The sequence below is a fragment of the Hevea brasiliensis genome, chromosome 2, assembly GCF_030052815.1.
Source record: "Hevea brasiliensis isolate MT/VB/25A 57/8 chromosome 2, ASM3005281v1, whole genome shotgun sequence".
In the NCBI taxonomy this organism is placed as follows: Eukaryota; Viridiplantae; Streptophyta; class Magnoliopsida; order Malpighiales; family Euphorbiaceae; genus Hevea; species Hevea brasiliensis.
The window spans coordinates 6,719,890-6,738,341 of NC_079494.1; the positions used below are offsets into that span (position 1 = coordinate 6,719,890).

The 18,452-nt window shown below is 35.3% G+C and overlaps 2 protein-coding genes across 3 annotated transcripts; both read left to right on the top strand.

Moving 5' to 3' along the window:
• The first annotated feature begins 216 nt into the window (after positions 1-216).
• LOC110654686 (probable protein phosphatase 2C 12) lies at positions 217-6,385 on the top strand. Of its 2 annotated transcripts, none has more exons than XM_021810763.2 (10): positions 217-415; positions 815-1,109; positions 1,392-1,563; positions 3,358-3,511; positions 3,590-3,653; positions 4,085-4,192; positions 4,750-4,875; positions 5,060-5,295; positions 5,503-5,705; positions 5,804-6,385. In XM_021810763.2, the coding sequence occupies exons 2-10, from the start codon at positions 915-917 to the stop codon at positions 5,827-5,829; spliced, it is 1,284 nt and encodes a 427-aa protein (XP_021666455.2). In that variant the 5' UTR covers positions 217-415; positions 815-914; the 3' UTR covers positions 5,830-6,385. The 2 variants fall into 2 exon arrangements, with proteins under 2 accessions (XP_021666455.2, XP_021666457.2); XM_021810765.2 differs by having other exon boundaries at positions 226-527.
• A 3,967-nt stretch (positions 6,386-10,352) lies between these two features.
• Positions 10,353-11,711, top strand: LOC110654685 (BRI1 kinase inhibitor 1-like). The gene has a single exon (XM_021810761.2). The coding sequence runs from the start codon at positions 10,646-10,648 to the stop codon at positions 11,594-11,596; it is 951 nt and encodes a 316-aa protein (XP_021666453.1). The 5' UTR covers positions 10,353-10,645; the 3' UTR covers positions 11,597-11,711.
• The last annotated feature ends 6,741 nt before the right edge of the window (positions 11,712-18,452 follow it).

The following is an 18,452-nucleotide window of genomic DNA, read 5'->3' on the forward strand; positions in this document are numbered from 1 at the left end:
ATTAATATTTGATGTAGATTATCCTGTTATCGACACCACCTGAATGAAACGTCTGTGGCGCCTGATTCACCTTGATCCAACGGTGGAGACTGGAGATAATATTAGCTTTTACAGCGGCTCCAGAAATCGGCTCTTGGGCGCCGAATTCACAGAACGGTGAGTATTGCCACGTTAACTTTTTGAGAGAGAGAGAAAAAAAAAAAAAAAAAAAAGAGAAGGAGAGCTCCATTTGCGTTATATTTTTAATGGAACCACTTTCTGTCTCTCTCTCATTGTGTTAGTTTCATCAATGGAATTTTTGCAGTACGCTGGGATCCGCGTTTCTCGATTGCAGGGACAACAGCCAGTTTCTCATTCTCTTCTTATCTGCCTGTAATCTCCATCGCTGCGGATGAATTCTCTGTTTTCTGTCATTGTAATCCTCTCTCTTATCTTCTCTTTTTCTTTTGTCTTTGTTTGTTTATCCCTTTTGTTGTTCGCATTGTCTCGATTTTGACAATCTATTCGTCGAGATTTGTCTCCTTGCGGTAATTTCCTGGATTTTTTGGGTTATATATTTTCTACATTGATCTGAAATTCTTTGTTCTGGTTTATATAGAGCTTGATAGCTTCTTTTTTTTTCCCCGATCAATTTGCGATGGATTAGCTTTTCTAATTTCAGATGCTGAAATTTGATTGTAACATTTTTGGGTGTAATTTAGTTTCTATTAAGATCTTGATTTTGTCGTTGAACCAATTGCCTAGTATTTGATTATTTTGCTTTCGTTCGAGCTAAGAGTCTGTGTGTTAATTTTATGTTGTTATTCTGTCACAGAGTTATATGCAATCTTAATATTTTGAAGAATTAGAGGTGCTGGTAGGAACTATTTTAGGAGGTACTTAAGCTGTCTGTGTTTGGGATTTTTGAGTGGCGAATGATGATGAATGCGAGGGAGCATCAAACGGTACCGCTTTCAGTTCTGCTAAAGCGTGAATTGGCAAATGAGAGGATAGAGAAACCTGAGATTTCGCATGGGCAGGCTAGTCAGAGTAAGAAAGGGGAGGACTTCACGTTGCTCAAGACCGAATGCCAAAGGGTTGGCGACGGAAGCACATATTCCGTTTTTGGGGTAAATCTCGGTGTTTTATGCTCTTTTTAAAAAAAAAAAAAAAAAAAATCTCTGATGTGATGTCTGTGGATTGTGATTTAGATTTCGCTTAGTTTTTGCATCAGTCTATGCATCTTTATAACATGTAAAACCGTGGTTTGCTATTTATTAGCAGGCTAAATTGCCCTCTATTGCTTCCACAATTTAGGGGAGTTCCAAAAATAAAAATCCACTGCATGTACTGATGAAATATAATAATTTCCAACTTTGGTAACTTGGTCATAAGAAACTATTTTTTTGCAGTTATTTGATGGACACAACGGGTCTGCAGCTGCAATATACACAAAAGAGAATCTTCTAAATAATGTCATAAATGCCATTCCACCTGATCTTAACAGAGATGAATGGGTAGCAGCATTGCCAAGGGCTTTGGTTGCTGGCTTTGTGAAAACAGATAAAGAGTTTCAATCAAAAGGTATCTACAATCTGTTCTGACAATCATGTATCTTGTTGTGTTCTTACCACTTGATCAAATCCGAGTAATATTTTTGTAAATATGATGTAAAAGATCCAAAACATTGCTCAAATGATATTGGGTAGATTTAGCAAAGCTTCTCTTTGGTCAACATATTCCGTCAACAACAACTTTTGAGTTTTGCCCTACTATTGTTACTGCAGCAAAAGGTAGACACAAGTCAAGTCAATACTGAAATCTAGAAATTAATTTTGGAAATTTTGCTTCATGTTAATTTTGGAAATTAATTTCACTCTTTTTATTTGGTTTGTAAGAATCAACATAAGTAAAATTGCATGCAAAATCATTTAGATTACATTTGGATAGAGAACTTGACATCCAAAGATTTGATTTTTAGTTTTCATTCAAATTGTATTAACAAAGATTAACCTCCTTTTTGTAACAAAAGAATTATGCAAAATTTTTGGAATTTATTTGCAATTCTGTAACTATCATTTTTGAAACCCAAAAGGAATTGTTTTGAAATTCCATAGTTAAAATTTCGTGGGATTCAAGATGTTTTTAGCAAATTATATAAATTTTGATAGAATTTGCAAACGAGTTCTATGCTGCTTAAACTATATAATTAAGTGGACTTATGCCCTTCTTTTTCAATCAAAACAACCTAATCTCTCTCCTCTCCCCTTCACTCTCTCTTTCTATTAATGCTTGTAAGACATTTTAGAAAATAAAGGCATATTGAATTAATTCATTTTTTTTTGTTACTAATTACACAATCTTCATTTGAATTACATTGAATGCTAGGTATTAATATATAATATATTAAACATAAGAATTTAATTGCAAACGTATTCTACTAAAAAATTTATTTGCAAGTGAGATGAATTCTTTATTCACATGCTTTCTAAATGAGTGTTAAAGCCCTATACGGTATGAGTAAAATAAATTCTTTTACCAAATTATATTGAGTCTAATTGAAGTTGCACATTATTCATATGTATTTAAATTCATTATCAAACTTTTTTTTTTGTAATCTCAATTCATGAGTCTAACCTCATTGAAGAATTTTAACCCTCAATTTTAATTTCCCCTCATCCAAATTCTACATTGTAGAAATATCCAGATTTCCAAAAATCTAATCAATGCAGTTTGTTTCCAAAATTATGAAAGAAGTGATTTTTGATAAGGGGAAAAGAACTAATATACATCTATTCATGATAAAATTTTGTTTTCAATGCATTTGGATCTGCAGGTAGTAGATTATTGGTTAATTATTCGACAGAAATGAGTGTGCTACTGTTCATTAAGCATGAACTGAGGAATCTAGTGAACATTTGATTGATACAATAGAATGGCTGGTGTTCAATGAAAATGCCTCTTTTATGATACAAATTTCTAGATATGTGTAATCACTTTATCTATGGAATTCATGCACATTCTTCCTCTTTTTTTTTGTTTTTTGGTTGTTGTTGTTTTCCAGTCTTAGACTTGGTTGACCTTCTATGACAAACCTGAATATTGTCCATAATCTTAAAACAGCCTAGTATTTTACCAAATGAACCAATGCTTGTGCACTTTTAAATTGGGCATACAATATTGCCTGTAGATTTAATCTATGCTTCTGGGAGCATGTGATTTTTGTGTTTTATGAGGTTTTAATTGCATTGCGTTTGCTGGGTGATCATATATGTTTATCTCTTTATGAATTTGTGCCTCCACTAGAACGTCCTTTTACTTGGGCATATGGAGTTTATACACATGATGCTTATACTTTTGTCATTTTCATCTTTTCAGCACAAACATCAGGGACAACCGTCACCTTTGTGATAATTGAAGGATGGGTCATCACTGTTGCATCTGTTGGAGATTCTCGCTGCATTCTTGAATCTGCTGAAGGAGATATCTATTACTTGTCAGCAGATCATAGGCTTGAATGCAACGTGGAAGAGTAAGTGATATGATCTGTTTTTGGACTCCTTTTGCTGTTGCCTGTCTTACTAAAGCTTCACTTTTCGTATTTTACTAGGAGGGAGCGTATTACTGCTAGTGGAGGTGAGGTGGGACGACTTAATACTGGTGGTGGTGCAGAGGTATCTTTTCTCCTCATTCCAACTATGCCATTTGTCATTCTCAAATTTCTTTATGCATAAAATTTTCTTTTAGCTTTTATTCCCCTTTCTTTACATGGTGTAACTGACTACTTTCAGTGACGGTGATATCTTGGAAGCTTATCTCAGTAGCTTAGTATAGCCATATGACTTGAAAATATAATGTCAGTTAGCTGAATAAGAATCTGCGTGCGTTGTAGGATGACTTGTGATTTTTCACAATATTGCAAATAGAATAAGTATAAGTCTGTGCAATGAATATTGTTTGAGATCATTTTGAATTTAATGCTATCAATCTGACAATGGAAATGAAGTTGTATTTGGAAACCTGGCTACATTCAATTAAAATTTTATTTGATTTATATTTTATAGATTGAAGTAGGAGGTCTCATTATGTAGCAATTCTCTTGTAGATTGGCCCTTTGAGATGTTGGCCTGGTGGCTTGTGCCTTTCACGATCTATTGGCGATGTGGATGTAGGTGAATTCATTGTCCCTGTTCCTTATGTGAAGCAAGTTAAGGTTTGTTTTTTTTTCTTCTGTCACATGTACATTATACAAGCCCTGATAGTCCAACTCTACATTTTGCCCTGCCATACCAGTGTCAACATGACATGACACGGGAAATGACATGGAATATGTGTCCAACATATGTTGTCAGACACTTGAGTGACAAAGATCTCTTGAGATGAAAAGCGTATTTAATTAAATGACAAGTTAAAAGAGAATGCAACTTTGAATTAAAGGATAGGTACAAAATAAGTTAAAAAAAATGTTGAATATTTCGAGAATCCAATGGTTGCATATCACAATTTTAATTGTGGCTGGCTGACCCCTTTTGGATAGATTACTTCAAACCTTTTGGCCTACATAACGTATTCGAGCAACCATGTCTAAATTTAGATCCGTATCCCTGTAATTTCTATTTAGAAAGTTCACAAGTCTGATACAAGGATATGTACCCATTTCCGACACCCATACTCGAGTCCGAGTAACATAGTATACAAGTGGCACTAGTCTTGTTTCCATACTATCTGCTGTCCTTGTGTCTTCTTCTCATTAATCTTCATAATTTGCAGTTATCTTCAGGGGGCGGTAGGCTTATTATCTCAAGTGATGGTGTTTGGGATGCTTTTTCTGCCGAAGAGGCTCTTGATTGTTGTCGTGGGATGCCTGCAGAAGCCGCTGCTGCACAAATTGTGAAAGTATGTTCTTACTAGCATTTTTCAATAAAATATTTTTCTGTCTGTAAATTTTGGAAACTGATGGAACTGCAATCAGTATCCACGTACCATCATGCACTGCAATGACATCTGACATGTTGGCTTTGGCAATTTCATATTTATTTATTTTTCCTGTAGCTTGTGTTTAACTGAGTTCTTTTTGCAGGAAGCCGTGCACGCGAAGGGACTTAGAGATGATACAACCTGCATTGTGATTGATATATCACAACCAGAGAAGCTGGCTGCTCCTTTGCCAGCACCAAAGAAGCAGGTAAAGGGAGTGCTCAAGTCCATGTTTCGCAGAAAATCCTCTGAATCATCCTCTCAAGTTGATAAAGAATATCTTGAGCCAGATGTGGTAGAGGAATTATATGAGGAAGGATCAGCCATGCTTTCTGACAGGTTTGTGTTGTGAAGATATTAAGTATTAGCTAAAATTATATGTTGATTCTCAGATTGAGCTTGTCGCAAATGAATGCCTGGATTCATTTTGTATGAATGTATGTATAGCTCTTGCCTGTTATGCGTTCACACCTGTGATCTGCCCATTTCGGATGATTATATTAGTTTCTAGTCTTTTGACATGAGGCATGTTTGTGTTGGATGCAGATTAGATACAAAGTATCCACTTTGCAACTTGTTTAAGTTGTTCATGTGCGCAGTCTGTCAAGTAGAGATAAAACCTGAAGAGGGTATTTCGATACATGCTGGCTCAAGTAATTCAAGAAAGCAGCGTCCCTGGGATGGTCCCTTCCTTTGCCTAAGTTGCCAAGAGAAGAAAGAAGCCATGGAAGGGAAAAGACCATCAGGAGGTACAGCAGCTCTCTAATTGTCTCTTTCTCCCTGTGCATTGCTTTAGAACTACAATGTTGATAAAGATTCTTAAAATTGTTCTCATATATTTTTACAGATAGACACAGTAGTGAAAGTGACTAGCTTGCCATCCTCACTTTTGTGTTTCTCAAGCACTAACAATTGTTTGAAAGTTTAACATTAATGGGAAGATGGAACATTTCCACACTGTTGCCCCATTCAATTCTCTTGGGGAGTTCAGAGCAATTTGTGTTTAAGCTTGCATTTGGATCTCGCGCAATTGCTTCCTTGCAACAAGTCAGAAGATCAAAGTTAGAGCTATATGCAATTTGATAAATCTGTTTCTGACTTAAGGAGTAATAACAAGTTGTGGCTGGCCACTTGGAAGACTTTGATGAAGCTTGCTAGTGCACAGTGACACGTCAGAGGTTATTTGTTTTCCCATCAGAATCAATTATCAATTCTTGTCCAATTCGTAGAGCTAACATCAAATGATAACGGCCTTCAAGTGTAATATTGTTATATAGGGAGTTTGACTCAATATAGCATTTCATTCAAAATGAGGCAAAACTTGTGTTATGAGCCTGCTGTATGAATTTGTTCATGTAGTATTATATTGAATCTTTATATAGTGTAGCAGAAATGTGAACTTGGGAAATGGAAACGTTGGCTTTATTCATTAGTGTCTCCTTCCCTTTGGTGCCATACGTGAAGTTTCGTTGTTTTATTCAGTTAATCATTTACCATACACTGTGTTTGGATGGAGGTTTTTTGAAGTAAAATAAAGTGACACACCTTTTCAACTGGAGGTTTTAAAACTTTCAAAAACTTTACATCCTTTGAAAAATCTTTCCCTAAACAAATTAAATACTTTAAAAATTCATACCTTATCTCAAAAATTTCCTCATAAATATAGTGTTAGGGTTACAACTTTTGACATAATTGGATTGCATGAGACGTAGTTTGACAGATTTAAATTTAGTAAAAATATTTTCGGATCATAAACAGATCTATAATCGAGTAATAATCCATTTATTTAATTAATTTTATTGTTTTTATCCATTTAAACTTATGACCCATTTTTTTATAATTAAAAATATAATTTTACTTTCAATATCTTCCAATTTATACTTACAGTTGTTGATAATATCATAATTATCTTTAATATATAAATTCAGATTCAAATATTATAGGTGATTTTATTATAATTATTTTAATAAATTAATAATTTTAATTAAAAATTTAATATATATATATATATATATATAGAGAGAGAGAGAGAGAGAGTGAGATTTTTTCATTTTTCTATCATGTCCAAGTGGAATTCAACATATGCATACTATATAATAAATTTACACATTCAGATTCAAGTTTTCGATAGGCTTAAAAATTTTTAAATAATATCTCACAATGTGAAATTTCACTTATAAGTTTAGAAATTTACTACTTATATTTCTTTATAATTAAAAAAGTATATAATAATTTTAATTTAAAAATATAATTTTATATATTTTTTAAGAAGATCATTTTTGACCGGTTCAAAATGGGAATCCAACATAATTCAAACTTATAACATCAGAACTGCTGTTAGCTTTGACTGAACCGGAACTCTGAGGACTAGAACCATTAAGAACCGATCTTAGCTGGTCCGGTCTCGGTTTCGGTCTCCCCTTATTCAAATCAGAACCGGCTCAAACCAGACCGGCGGCCAGGCTTTGCTTGGTCTGATGGATAGCATCTTAGAACGCGGCTATGGTTTTTGTGGCATCAAATTCACATGATTGGGACCATGTTTCGGTGGACGACATGTGGAAGCTGGTTTGGCAGGAAGCATTTGGAGGGAATGAAATCACACTCGACTTCCAGGTTATCAATTGTGACCTCTGTGTATGCTTCTCTTTGTTTCATCTGCCTTCTTGGTGAGATGAAAGCATCCCAACATAATCTCACCTCAAGATCCAACAAAAACTTGACCTGTTACCGTAGATAGACGAATCATTGTTACCAAGTCTGTGTAACAAATTTCTCATTGGCCTGCAGCTGTAGACGAGAAGTTTGGCCAAGTGGTGGAAAGGGGGAGTGTTTGATTTTTCCAAGCCATTATCAAAGCAACAAGCTTTCTGTCAGGATTGCTCTTCTGGTCTTTGTGGGTCCACAGAGGGGGGAAAAGCAGTGATTTTGGACATGGGTAGGCAGAAAAATACCAAAAAAAATTAATTAAAAAATAAAATAGAAGATAAAGATCCATTGTGTTACATTGAACAAGAAACTAATCACGTGTGTGTGTGCATGGTTTGAGAGAGATTGGCCGCTTGTTTGATACTTTATTTTTCTTTTTCTTCCTATGACTGGAATTGCAGAATTGCAGTGTAGTGAAGAAGGAATAAGATATTGATGAGTGGACAGAGGCAAAAGCAGAAAAGGGAGAGTTTTCCCACCGAAGGATCTTGTGGAGGATGAGTGCGAAATTTTTGTTTTATGCTCGTATGAGTAATGACTGATGAACTACATGATAAGGGTTAGTTAAGAACGGCAATGATTGAATTTTAGCCGCTATTTAATACGATCAAATATAAATTTAAATAGTATATAATTAGATTTAGAATAAAATTGAGTTTAAAATTTAATAAGAGTTTGAGTTTTATATATCGAGTATCCGTTGTATGAATTTATTTATATAAATATTTAATTAAATATAAAATATGTATTTTTTTTATAATAATATTTATAAATTTTTATATATTTTTATTTGATATAAAATAAAATTGAAATATTTTATGAAATTATTAAAATTTTAAAATATAAATTATAAATAAATAATTCTTTATGTAGATTTTTAATTAAAATATATAAAATTAAATGAATTTTTTTTTCTGAATAATAATAATTAAATTTGAAATTTGAGAATAAATTTTGATATTAGAGTTTAAAATGAATTCAAATTTTAAAAATATTTTATGAAATTATTAAAATTTTAAAATATAAATTATAAATAAATAATTCTTTATGTAGATTTTTAATTAAAATATATGAAATTAAATAAATTTTGATATTTTCTGAATAATAATAATTAAATTTAAAATTTGAGAATAAATTTTAATAATAGAGTTTAAAATAAATTTAAATTTTAAAAATATTAATTAAATTCTAATTAAATATGACAATTTTTGCAATTGCCCTAACTATTGTCATCCATATAATTATCATTTTCCTTCCTCATAAAAAAATAAATTATCTTATAATAAATAAATAAATAAATAAACTCAAACACAAAATCTTTTATTTTTAATATTTTATAAATAAAAAATCAATCAAACTACTTTAATATGTAAGAATATATTTCTTTGCCTTATTTTCTTTAAGAAAAATATGTCATAAAATATGATTTTTCCAGCGGTTTAGTGGTGAAGATGAGTCAGTCTACCTAAATAATGCCATCATGATTGAGATGTTGACCTCAACGAAACCAAACAAATTCCCCTACTGCAAATTGGACCACTTTCAACACGTGTGTTGGGGTCCATCATCTCAACAAATTGTAAAATTATAGCCGTGATTTAATGTAGAATAATGTAAATATATATAAAATTTAATTTAATAAAATTATAATTATTTAATTATATTTTTAATAATCTTAATTTTTAATTTTTTTATTTTTTTATTCACTTATATTAAAATTTCTCAACCTAACTATGAAAGCTTTGCTTTTATCCCTACCATTTTACCACCCTCACATCTCTCTAAATTTCTATGCTTTCATTTCATCTCTGCTTCAATTTCTATGAAACTTGCTCTTCTTTACTCTGTTTTTCACTAATTCCCAACATTTGATTGGGTCCAAAATCATTCTTGTTGGCTCTGTTTCAGAAACTGTGAATCATATGCTTAAAGGCACAGCCTCATCTCATCTTAATTTTTTAACTTGTAATTGCATTAATTTAAATCATCAATTAGTACGTACTAATGATTAATTACATCAGCTAGTAGATACCAACATTTAATGTTGTACTTCCTCTGTCCCCCTTTTATTTTTCATCTTTTATAAGTTATTTGAAAAAATTGGGAATATCATATTTTATTAAATACAATAATTATTTTTATAATTAAAATTTATTAAATTTAATTTTAAATTATTTTTTAATATACTCTGATTAATATATTTAAAAAAAAAAAAGTGTTTCTCTATACAACAATGACAATGAGACCTACACTATTCAAACCCAAAAACACCATCCCCGATATAGCTTCATCTGTGTGCAAAAGATAACATGGGAACGAACATAGAAGCAGGGACAGATAGGCATTAATGTGTTTAGTTACTTACATATATTCAAAGATTCCTCTTGAAGTGGCTGCACAGTTTTTGGTTTGTACAAGAACAATATATTACTTGTCTTAAAAAGAATAACTTAGAATATTTAGACACATACACAAATCTATGTATTCTTGCCAATCTCATATACCCTTTGTGGGCAAATTTGGACCCTTGTGATCTACATTCCCAAAATCAGCATTTGCAGAAGCCGTTGATTTGACAAGAACCAACCAAGCCTTCACCACAAAATGCTAAATATTTATATCATCATCTCATCTTTTAGTGCCATGGCCTTTGGCCACCACACCCTTGATTTTTTTTTTTTTTTCTCTATACCAATTTTGCAATGCAAAAAGATAACCCAAGTTATGGATTGCAATTTTTGCACAAAAGACATTTTAAACCCAACTGCTGATTGACAAGAAACTCTCTTTTTCTCTCTCTCTCAGTGTCCAACTTTTCTTTCTTTCTCCACTACTTCTTGATTCCTTTAGGCCTTATCTCACCCCACCCCCCCAAAAATTCCTAAGGTTTGGAAATAAGGGTTAGACCCAAAAATTCAAGAAAGTTGCAGATACAGAATCAGATCTTATCATTAGTTTTTCTTGCATAGTTTTGTGAATTATGGCGACCATACAGCATAGAAATACTAGAGAAAAATTTGTGGATAAGCATGAAGATGGCAAGTTAAAACAAGAAGGAAAAGAAGACCTATCGGCAGCAAATCAACAGGTACCCACTACATCCCCTGCCTCACCACCTTCAGCATCTTCCTCTCCTTCTCATGAATTCTCCTTCACAATCTCTCTCCATTCTTCCTCAACAACAGTCCCTGATAAGGCCAAAACTCCTCCTCCTTCATTTGCTATTGATTTGTCTCCGGCAGATGACATTTTCTTCCATGGCCACTTGCTTCCCCTCCATCTCCTCTCTCACCTTCCTGCCTCTCCTCGCTCATCCACCAATTCTTTGGACAGCTTTACCCTCCCCATCAGAGAATTATTATCTGATAAAAAATCCAACAAGAGTAACAACAACAACAGCAGCAAGCCCGGAAATAGCAGCAACAACAAGAACAACATTAACAGCAGCAGCAATAAAACAAATCAACATCAAAGCAGCAATGGCGAGACAAAAGCTAGAAGCAAGCCTAAGCCTTTCTCTTTATTCGGATGGCGAAAAGGGTGTGAAGTTAGAGAAACAGAAGACAAGGAGAAGCAAAAGAAAAGGCTGAGATTCGAAGTAAGTCATATACTAAAGAGGTACGTGAGAATGGTTAGGCCATTATTGTCCTTCAAAGGAAAGAAGGAGAATCTCCATATACACAAGAATCCCTATTCGTTTCCAGGCAATTTAAACTTGAGAAATAAGCAGGAGTTGCGAGGAAGGAGAGGAGAATTCTCAGCACCTGCTTCCATGAGAACCTCTCCAACAAACAGTGGCCTTCTTGTGGCAACTGCAACCCTTCCTTCTCCAACTAGTGATAGTACCATGGAGGAATTGCAGGCTGCAATTCAAGCAGCAATTGCTCACTGCAAGAACTCCATTGCCACCGAAGAGAAGATCAAATGCTAAGCAATTTTACATTTGATTTTCCAATTTTTCTTACTCAATTTCGTTTCCTGTTTGTTGTAAACCTATGTATAAAGTGGTATATAAAAGTATGAAATGAACTCGAAATTTCTAATAATTAAGATGGTTTTAAATTTACAGGATTTTCGTCGCTTCACTCAAAATGAATTCTTACACTTTCTTCTCTCTTGGCTTGACAGTTGAATTTTGAATGTTTGAAGTATTAAAGATTCAGAGTTCTAATCAAATTGTTTCAGTGGAGTGCCTTGAATAATTGCCTGCAAGAATGAGATCACTTTTCCATTGTATTCTATCTATAGCATTTCAGTAAGCCTACTCAGTTTTCAATGTATAAAAAAATAAATAAAATAAAATAAAATCCTGAGCCTATTTTCTTTCCTTTCTTATATGCTTCTGTATATAAGGCCATCATATCATCAACCAATTGATTATACAAATTCCAATTTTATTTATAATTACACTAGTGTCTTTAGCATACACCATTGATATAATTATAGATACAAAAATAATAAGTAAATCTTAATTCCAAACTTGTTGGAGTTGGCTATATAAATATTTTTTTTACCATTCAACTCTATTTTAAATTAGTTCTGCCTAATATTCAAAGATTGTATAACTTTCAAAATTATCAGGTCTCCTTTTTTTTTCTTAACACTTCTTTCACTATTAATTTATCATATTTCCTTATAAAAGTATTTGATTCTCCATGTTAAATATGACAAAGTTCAAAAGAAGCTTAAATTATTTCTCAATCTCTAGCTTAATTAAAGGCAGGAAGATCAAGTGTATAATAGCTAGTGTAATTTTCCCTTTTCTCATAATCCCTTCACTCTAAAAATGTCTATATTTCAAATTTATTGTTAAAAATTTATATTTCTTATAACATCTCCACCCATGCTTGTTTTTATATGATTATGCCTAACCCATGAACCTACTTGCAATTGCGAGGAGAAAATTTACTGCTTGAAATTCAATCAAATCACTGCCCTATGCCCCCCTATCTAAATTGACTATTTAAAAAGCACATACATAACAAATTTAGTAGTAAATAATCAATTAGATGCACATCAAGAGAAAAGGTAAAAGTTGAAAAGAGCACAAGAAAGGGTAAGCCAAAAAAAAAGTCTCTAGTCTCATAGGAAAAGTCTTTAAAGTAAAAAGAGCAAGACCAAAATTGGTTGTAAATCAAAGTGGTAGGTGCTATGACAAGAAATGGCATCATTAGAGCTCAAAGGTTGTGGGTCTCGTGAGTTGATTAATTGGGTTCAAGAATTCACAAAAACATAAAGTACCAAGTACAACAAGTGATATATAGCCTTAATAGTAATGTGGATATTGTAGTAGATTAACATAAAAATCAATGATGATCCCTAACTTAAAGGCACCATTATTACTAGGCTGATGATGCATTAGTATGATGCGCGCATATGAATAAGGGTAATCTATAATTTGGTCTTTGGATTTTGCTTTATGATATTATCAACTTAAAAGTTCAAGTCAGATTGTCAAATTCAACCAGTATGGCAGTCAAAATAGTCAAATCTGTCCAGCATGACAGTCAAAGTCTGATAATGATTTGATTACAAAAGAGCCAAATAAAAGGTGGATCGAGCAACACCTTCGCTCACCCACTAAGGCGAATGAAGAGTTTTACCGAACGAGTAACCAAGAATTAAATAGGAGCCTAGATCTCATGAGTCAAGAGATAATTACGCCAGCAATCAAGTAAAAGCAATTTTCACGAAAGAAATCCCAAAGATTTGGCTAAGATCAAATCCATAAATGAAACAACGGCTATTTCCTAAAAATCTATAAATATCAAATGAGTAACCAGAAACAGGTATACTTATTGACTCTACAATTCTCTTCCACTAAAATATTCTCTGATTTCTCTCTCAAGAATAGATTTCTAACTTGAGCGTCGGAGTAGCCTGTCAGAAGGCCATCCACCTCACCTTTCTCTCTTATTGTAGGCTTACGTGTTATCAAGGCCAAGACCCAAGGACCACTGATAGCATTAGTGGCGCCCTTTGTGGGAAACTCAGATTACCAGCTAAAATATCTACATCTGAGATCATCTCTTTTTCTCTCCGACACTTTCTTTTTTATTACCAGTAATCTTTAATTCTTATACCGAATCATTCCTGCAATATTTGTGTTTTTTCTCTTTAATGGCCACAGATTTAAGGAGTCCAAACAAAAGCAATATTTCTATCACCCCTACACTGAGAGGAGATCCGCCAGCATCATCCTTGGTTCTAAATGTGGCCTGCACACCATCCCTTTTAATGCACAAATCCCATCACATAACATCGTCCCTATAGACACCATATTTTGGCCAGAAAATAAATCTGTGCTTTATAGTTTAATCATGGAATTGTTTTCTTCCCACAAGCTATGAAGTTATGTCATGAAGATTTCAATTTTTTCTGAATTGAGGTCCGATCTCAATATTACCTGATCTTAATAAATTACTCTTAAGACAAACCAATCTCAAGACTAACCAAACTCAATGATGTTCGAATGGCTGACCGAACTCAATGATGTTCAGATGGTTGACCAAAACTCAATGATGTTCAGATGGTTGTTCGAATTCATTGTTTAGATTGTTTCGCGAACTCAATGTTTTCAAATTGTCTCTCGAACAACAAAATGTTTCAAAAAAAAAAATCGAAGTTTAAAATTGTTTAATGCTTGATCATAAGATTATCTTATCTCAAACTTGATCCCATATACTTGTTCTAGTTTTAATGTTAATCGCAGTTTTTGAATGCTTATTTTTTTCAATCTGCATGTTCAAAGTTCAATTCTCGCTTGCATATTATCCGACCTCAGTAATGTTTTGCTTATTGTGTTTCAAGTTTCAAAGTCCGGTCTTAAGGTTATCCAATCTCAACAAAGTTCAATTGCATGTGCTTGCTTTAATTGTCTTAGGTTTGGTTAGTTCGAACCCTAAAGCTTTTGGACGTATTGAACTTGTAATTAAATGACAGTCTCATGATAGCCCGATCTCAATAAGAACAGTACCAAAAGATTGATATTAAAGAAAAAAAATATTTCATTAATCATTCAAAATTTTACAAGGGTCACACAGTAGGCGGGTCCTCCCTAGCCCGATCATCAGGTACATTAATACTCCCCCTCTCTTCCCCTGGTTCATCATCGCTCTCAGCATCAACACCCGGAGCAAGCTTCTCAAGCCAAGTGAAGTCCTCCTCAGGATAACATTTGACCAGCTTGGCTAGGAGATCACCGTGGGTCTACACATAAGCACCAGCTTCCTTCTCCAAGGCCTCATTCTCTTTTGTCTTGATCTCCTCAGAAAATTTAGCTAGGTCGGTAGCTCAACTAGCCTGTGCATCCTCAAGTTCTTTCTGTAGCTGTGCTGTTTGTTCTTCAGAAGACCTCACTTATTCCTCAAACTCCAAGATCCAAGCATTCAGAGCTAAGAGCTGACTCTTGGAAGCTATAGCCTCCTGAACCGCCTTTGAGATCTCCCTCCTCAGAAAGTTGACCTTTTGACCAATCACATGCTGGATAGTGACCTCTTCCAAGCTCAGACTCATCAACTGGCTGAGGAGTTCTTTGATGCTCTCCAGAACCATTCAGGCTCAGTGTTCAGGAAAGCAAATTGAAGCACTGGTAACTTGGGCCAGGTCTATATTACCTCACTCAATGTGATTCCTCTCCAATGAACTAATTAGCACCTGAACACCTCGGGAGAGTGGTCGCTCGGACGGGACTGCTTGCCCTGAAGACCTGCCTTCTGAAGTATAACACCCTAGGCAAATCCCACATCGGCAAAACACAGGAGAGATGCTGGGTTTATAAGTTGATGGTTCGCAATCCCTATTGACGCGTTTTAAAACCGTGAGGGCTTCGGCCCAGAGCGGACAATTTGTCAAATGTAATGGCCCGGCCCACTAGTGATATTGTTCGCTCTGGGCCGAAGCCCTCACGGTTTTAAAACACGTCAATAGGGGTTACGAACCATCAACTTATAAACCCAGCATCTCTCCCGTGTTTTGTCGATGTGGGATTTGCTTAGGGTGTTACAATCCACCCCCCTTATGGGACTCAGTGTCCTCGCTGAGGTTTGCCCCACCATCGTTTAAGGTTGCACGCGGAGCGGCTCTGATACCACAAATGTAATGGCCCGGCCCACTAGTGATATTGTCCGCTCTGAGCCGAAACCCTCACGGTTTTAAAACGCGTCACTAGAAGTTACGAACCACCAACTTATAAACTCAGCATCTCTCCCGTGTTTTGTCGATGTGGGATTTGCCTAGGGTGTTACATGAAGTAGCAGAGACCAGAGGTTGAGTAGCAGGTTGTTCCAGGGCAGGGGCCGACCCCTCAGTAACAGCTTCCATTTGAGCTCAGGCTGGGGAGCTCGTTCCCTCCACGCGAACTCGTTTCTGGACCTCAAGCTCGGCCCTGGCCGCAATAGCGGCAACCCCCTTTTTCTTCAAAACTTTTCTAGCTAGCTCTCTTTTTCTCTTTCGAACTGCCTTCTCGACATCGCCTCCAGCCATACCTGCGCACAAAGTGAAGTTTGTGAGTTCGTATTGTCAAGAGGTTTGAGACAAGGATTTTACCCTTTCCAGGCCCGAGGTCAGAGAGTTGGAGTGAGACATTCTCTTGGACAATCACATTAGTTAGCCATCATTTTAATTTATCCCCAATCACGTCTGAGCATAGGAATCTATAAGAGATTGCCTGGCTCTTTAGCTCATTTACCATTGCATCTTCGACCTCATTGAGGTCGATCTTCTTTTTTGGCCTCTTAGCTAGGTAGTTCCAGCTCCTTGGAATACCCTCGAAGTTGCAGGGATCTTTGCTCTGCATGATGAAGAATCGATCTTTTTAATTTTTCAGTGAGAAGGGAATATCGGTGAAGAGCCCACAATTTGGCTTCGCTTGGAAAAACCAATATTCTTCATTCTTTCAATGGGTGAGCTGTTGTAGTTTGGCAAAAACCTTCACTGTGGGCTCAAGACCTTTGGCTCGGCACAAACCTCGAAAGGCCATAAGAGTTCGCCACGAGTACGGATGTACTTGGGCAATACAAATGCGGTGGTACTTCAAGACATCCTTGTAAAATGGCTCCAAGGGAAAGCACAACCCAGCCTTTAAAAGTTCCTCGTACACCATTATCTGGTCTCCCTCCTCAAAGAAGTGATCAGCCCTGAGATCCCCATGACATCGGATGAGTTCGAAAGCGTGAGCCGAGAGGTTGTATTCTTGATTGATCTTGGCCAGATCGGAATGTTTAAGGACTGACGCTACCTCATCCATTGGAAGAGCCTCCTTCCTGGAGATTAGAGCTTGTGGATTAGAGGTCAAAATAGTAATCTCATCCCTCTCGCTTGGTCTGACCTCTTCATTTTCTTCTGAGGTCCATGAAACATGAATAGAAAGCATGCTCGCCTATCTTTGACCATCAGTACCGCTCATTTTCAAGTAGATGAAGAGAAGGTGATCAGAAAAAGATCAAAGTTATTGCCTGAATGAAAATCATAGCCGGAAAAACAAGAAAAGAAACAAAAGAACTCATAGGAGACTTGAGAGAAAGAGAAGAGAGAATGAGAAGAAGTGAAAATGAGACCTCCCCCCCCCCCCCCTGCCCCCTCCCCTCTCCTATATATAGCTTTTAGCATTTAATGCATGCAAGACCCAAGGTGATAAAACATTTAATGCTTTCCTAATATTTAATGCATGATGAGAAAGATCGGACAATGGTAGATCAGAGATCGGTTGAAGGGGCTAGGAGTGACCACAGGTCAGATAAAAAAGAGGTTGGACTACAAAGGGATAACACAGAGATCAGCTAAAGACTTTCAAATGGCCAAAGGTTGATAGAGATCCAATTAAGTGGCCGAAAGAGGAAAAAAGATTAGATAATAAGAGATCAGGCTAAGGGAGTTGATAAAGAAATCAGAAAGGTCAGAAAATGGCAAAAAGGATTGGGAAAAACTAGATCATTAGAAATCACTTAAATCATGGCCCTTGGTTTGCAAGATCAAATTTCTCACCATCGGATCATAGTTAGTTAAAGCATTTGGGGTATGATTCAATCTCTACCATCAATTTCATTTGTAAGGATGAATCCTAACCATCAGATTCAAGGCAGTTAAAGCACTATAGTACTCCCAAATCTGCACTATTGACCTCATCTTCAAGGACAGATCCCAGGCATTAGATTAAAGTGATGTAGACAAAATTGGTACCTTTTGATCCCAACCCTTGATCTGGTTTGTAAGGCATAATTCCCAACCATAAGATTAAAGGGAAAATGACTAGGGAGTTCGAAGCTAAATCTCCACCCTCAATTTTGATCCCTTTAATTCTCAACCTTTGGATTTTGTCCTTATAAATTCAGATCCTTCATTTTTCCCTTTTGAATCCTGACCCTCCGTTTCAAGACCCCTATTCTCTATAAATACCTGGAATATTCACTATTGAAGGGGTTGATGATCCTTTTCTTTAAAAGAGTTGGTAGAATAGTTAGAGGAGGCTTTAGAAATGTCATTTTTCTAAAGAATCTTCATTGTAATCTAATTATGTAACACCCCCATTGTAACCATTCTGTACATTCTACTGTTCCGGTGACCGGTGTCTGTCTGAATAGTTAGAACGTCTGGGAAAATATTTAGACTAGAGTGAGGAATCATAAATAACTCAAATATTAATAAGAAAAATTTAGAAAAAATTTTAGAAATAAAATACAACCAAGTTAAATGAGCTGGTGCCCTAGCGATGGGTAACCCAGTGTGAAGTTGCGGTCTTCGCAACTAGAAGCCCTAAACCCAGGAGAAAATTCATGAAATAATTTTTG

What these genes read in the sequence shown, in the direction of transcription:
- LOC110654686 (XM_021810763.2), top strand. Translation starts at nt 915, where the DNA reads ATGATGATGAATGCGAGGGAGCATCAAACGGTACCGCTTTCAGTTCTG. An exon ending in CTGCTGCACAAATTGTGAAA is followed by an intron (nt 4,876 to 5,059) that starts GTATGTTCTTAC and finishes TTCTTTTTGCAG; the next exon opens with GAAGCCGTGCACGCGAAGGG. An exon ending in TCAGCCATGCTTTCTGACAG is followed by an intron (nt 5,296 to 5,502) that starts GTTTGTGTTGTG and finishes TGTTGGATGCAG; the next exon opens with ATTAGATACAAAGTATCCAC.
- LOC110654685 (XM_021810761.2), top strand. Translation starts at nt 10,646, where the DNA reads ATGGCGACCATACAGCATAGAAATACTAGAGAAAAATTTGTGGATAAG.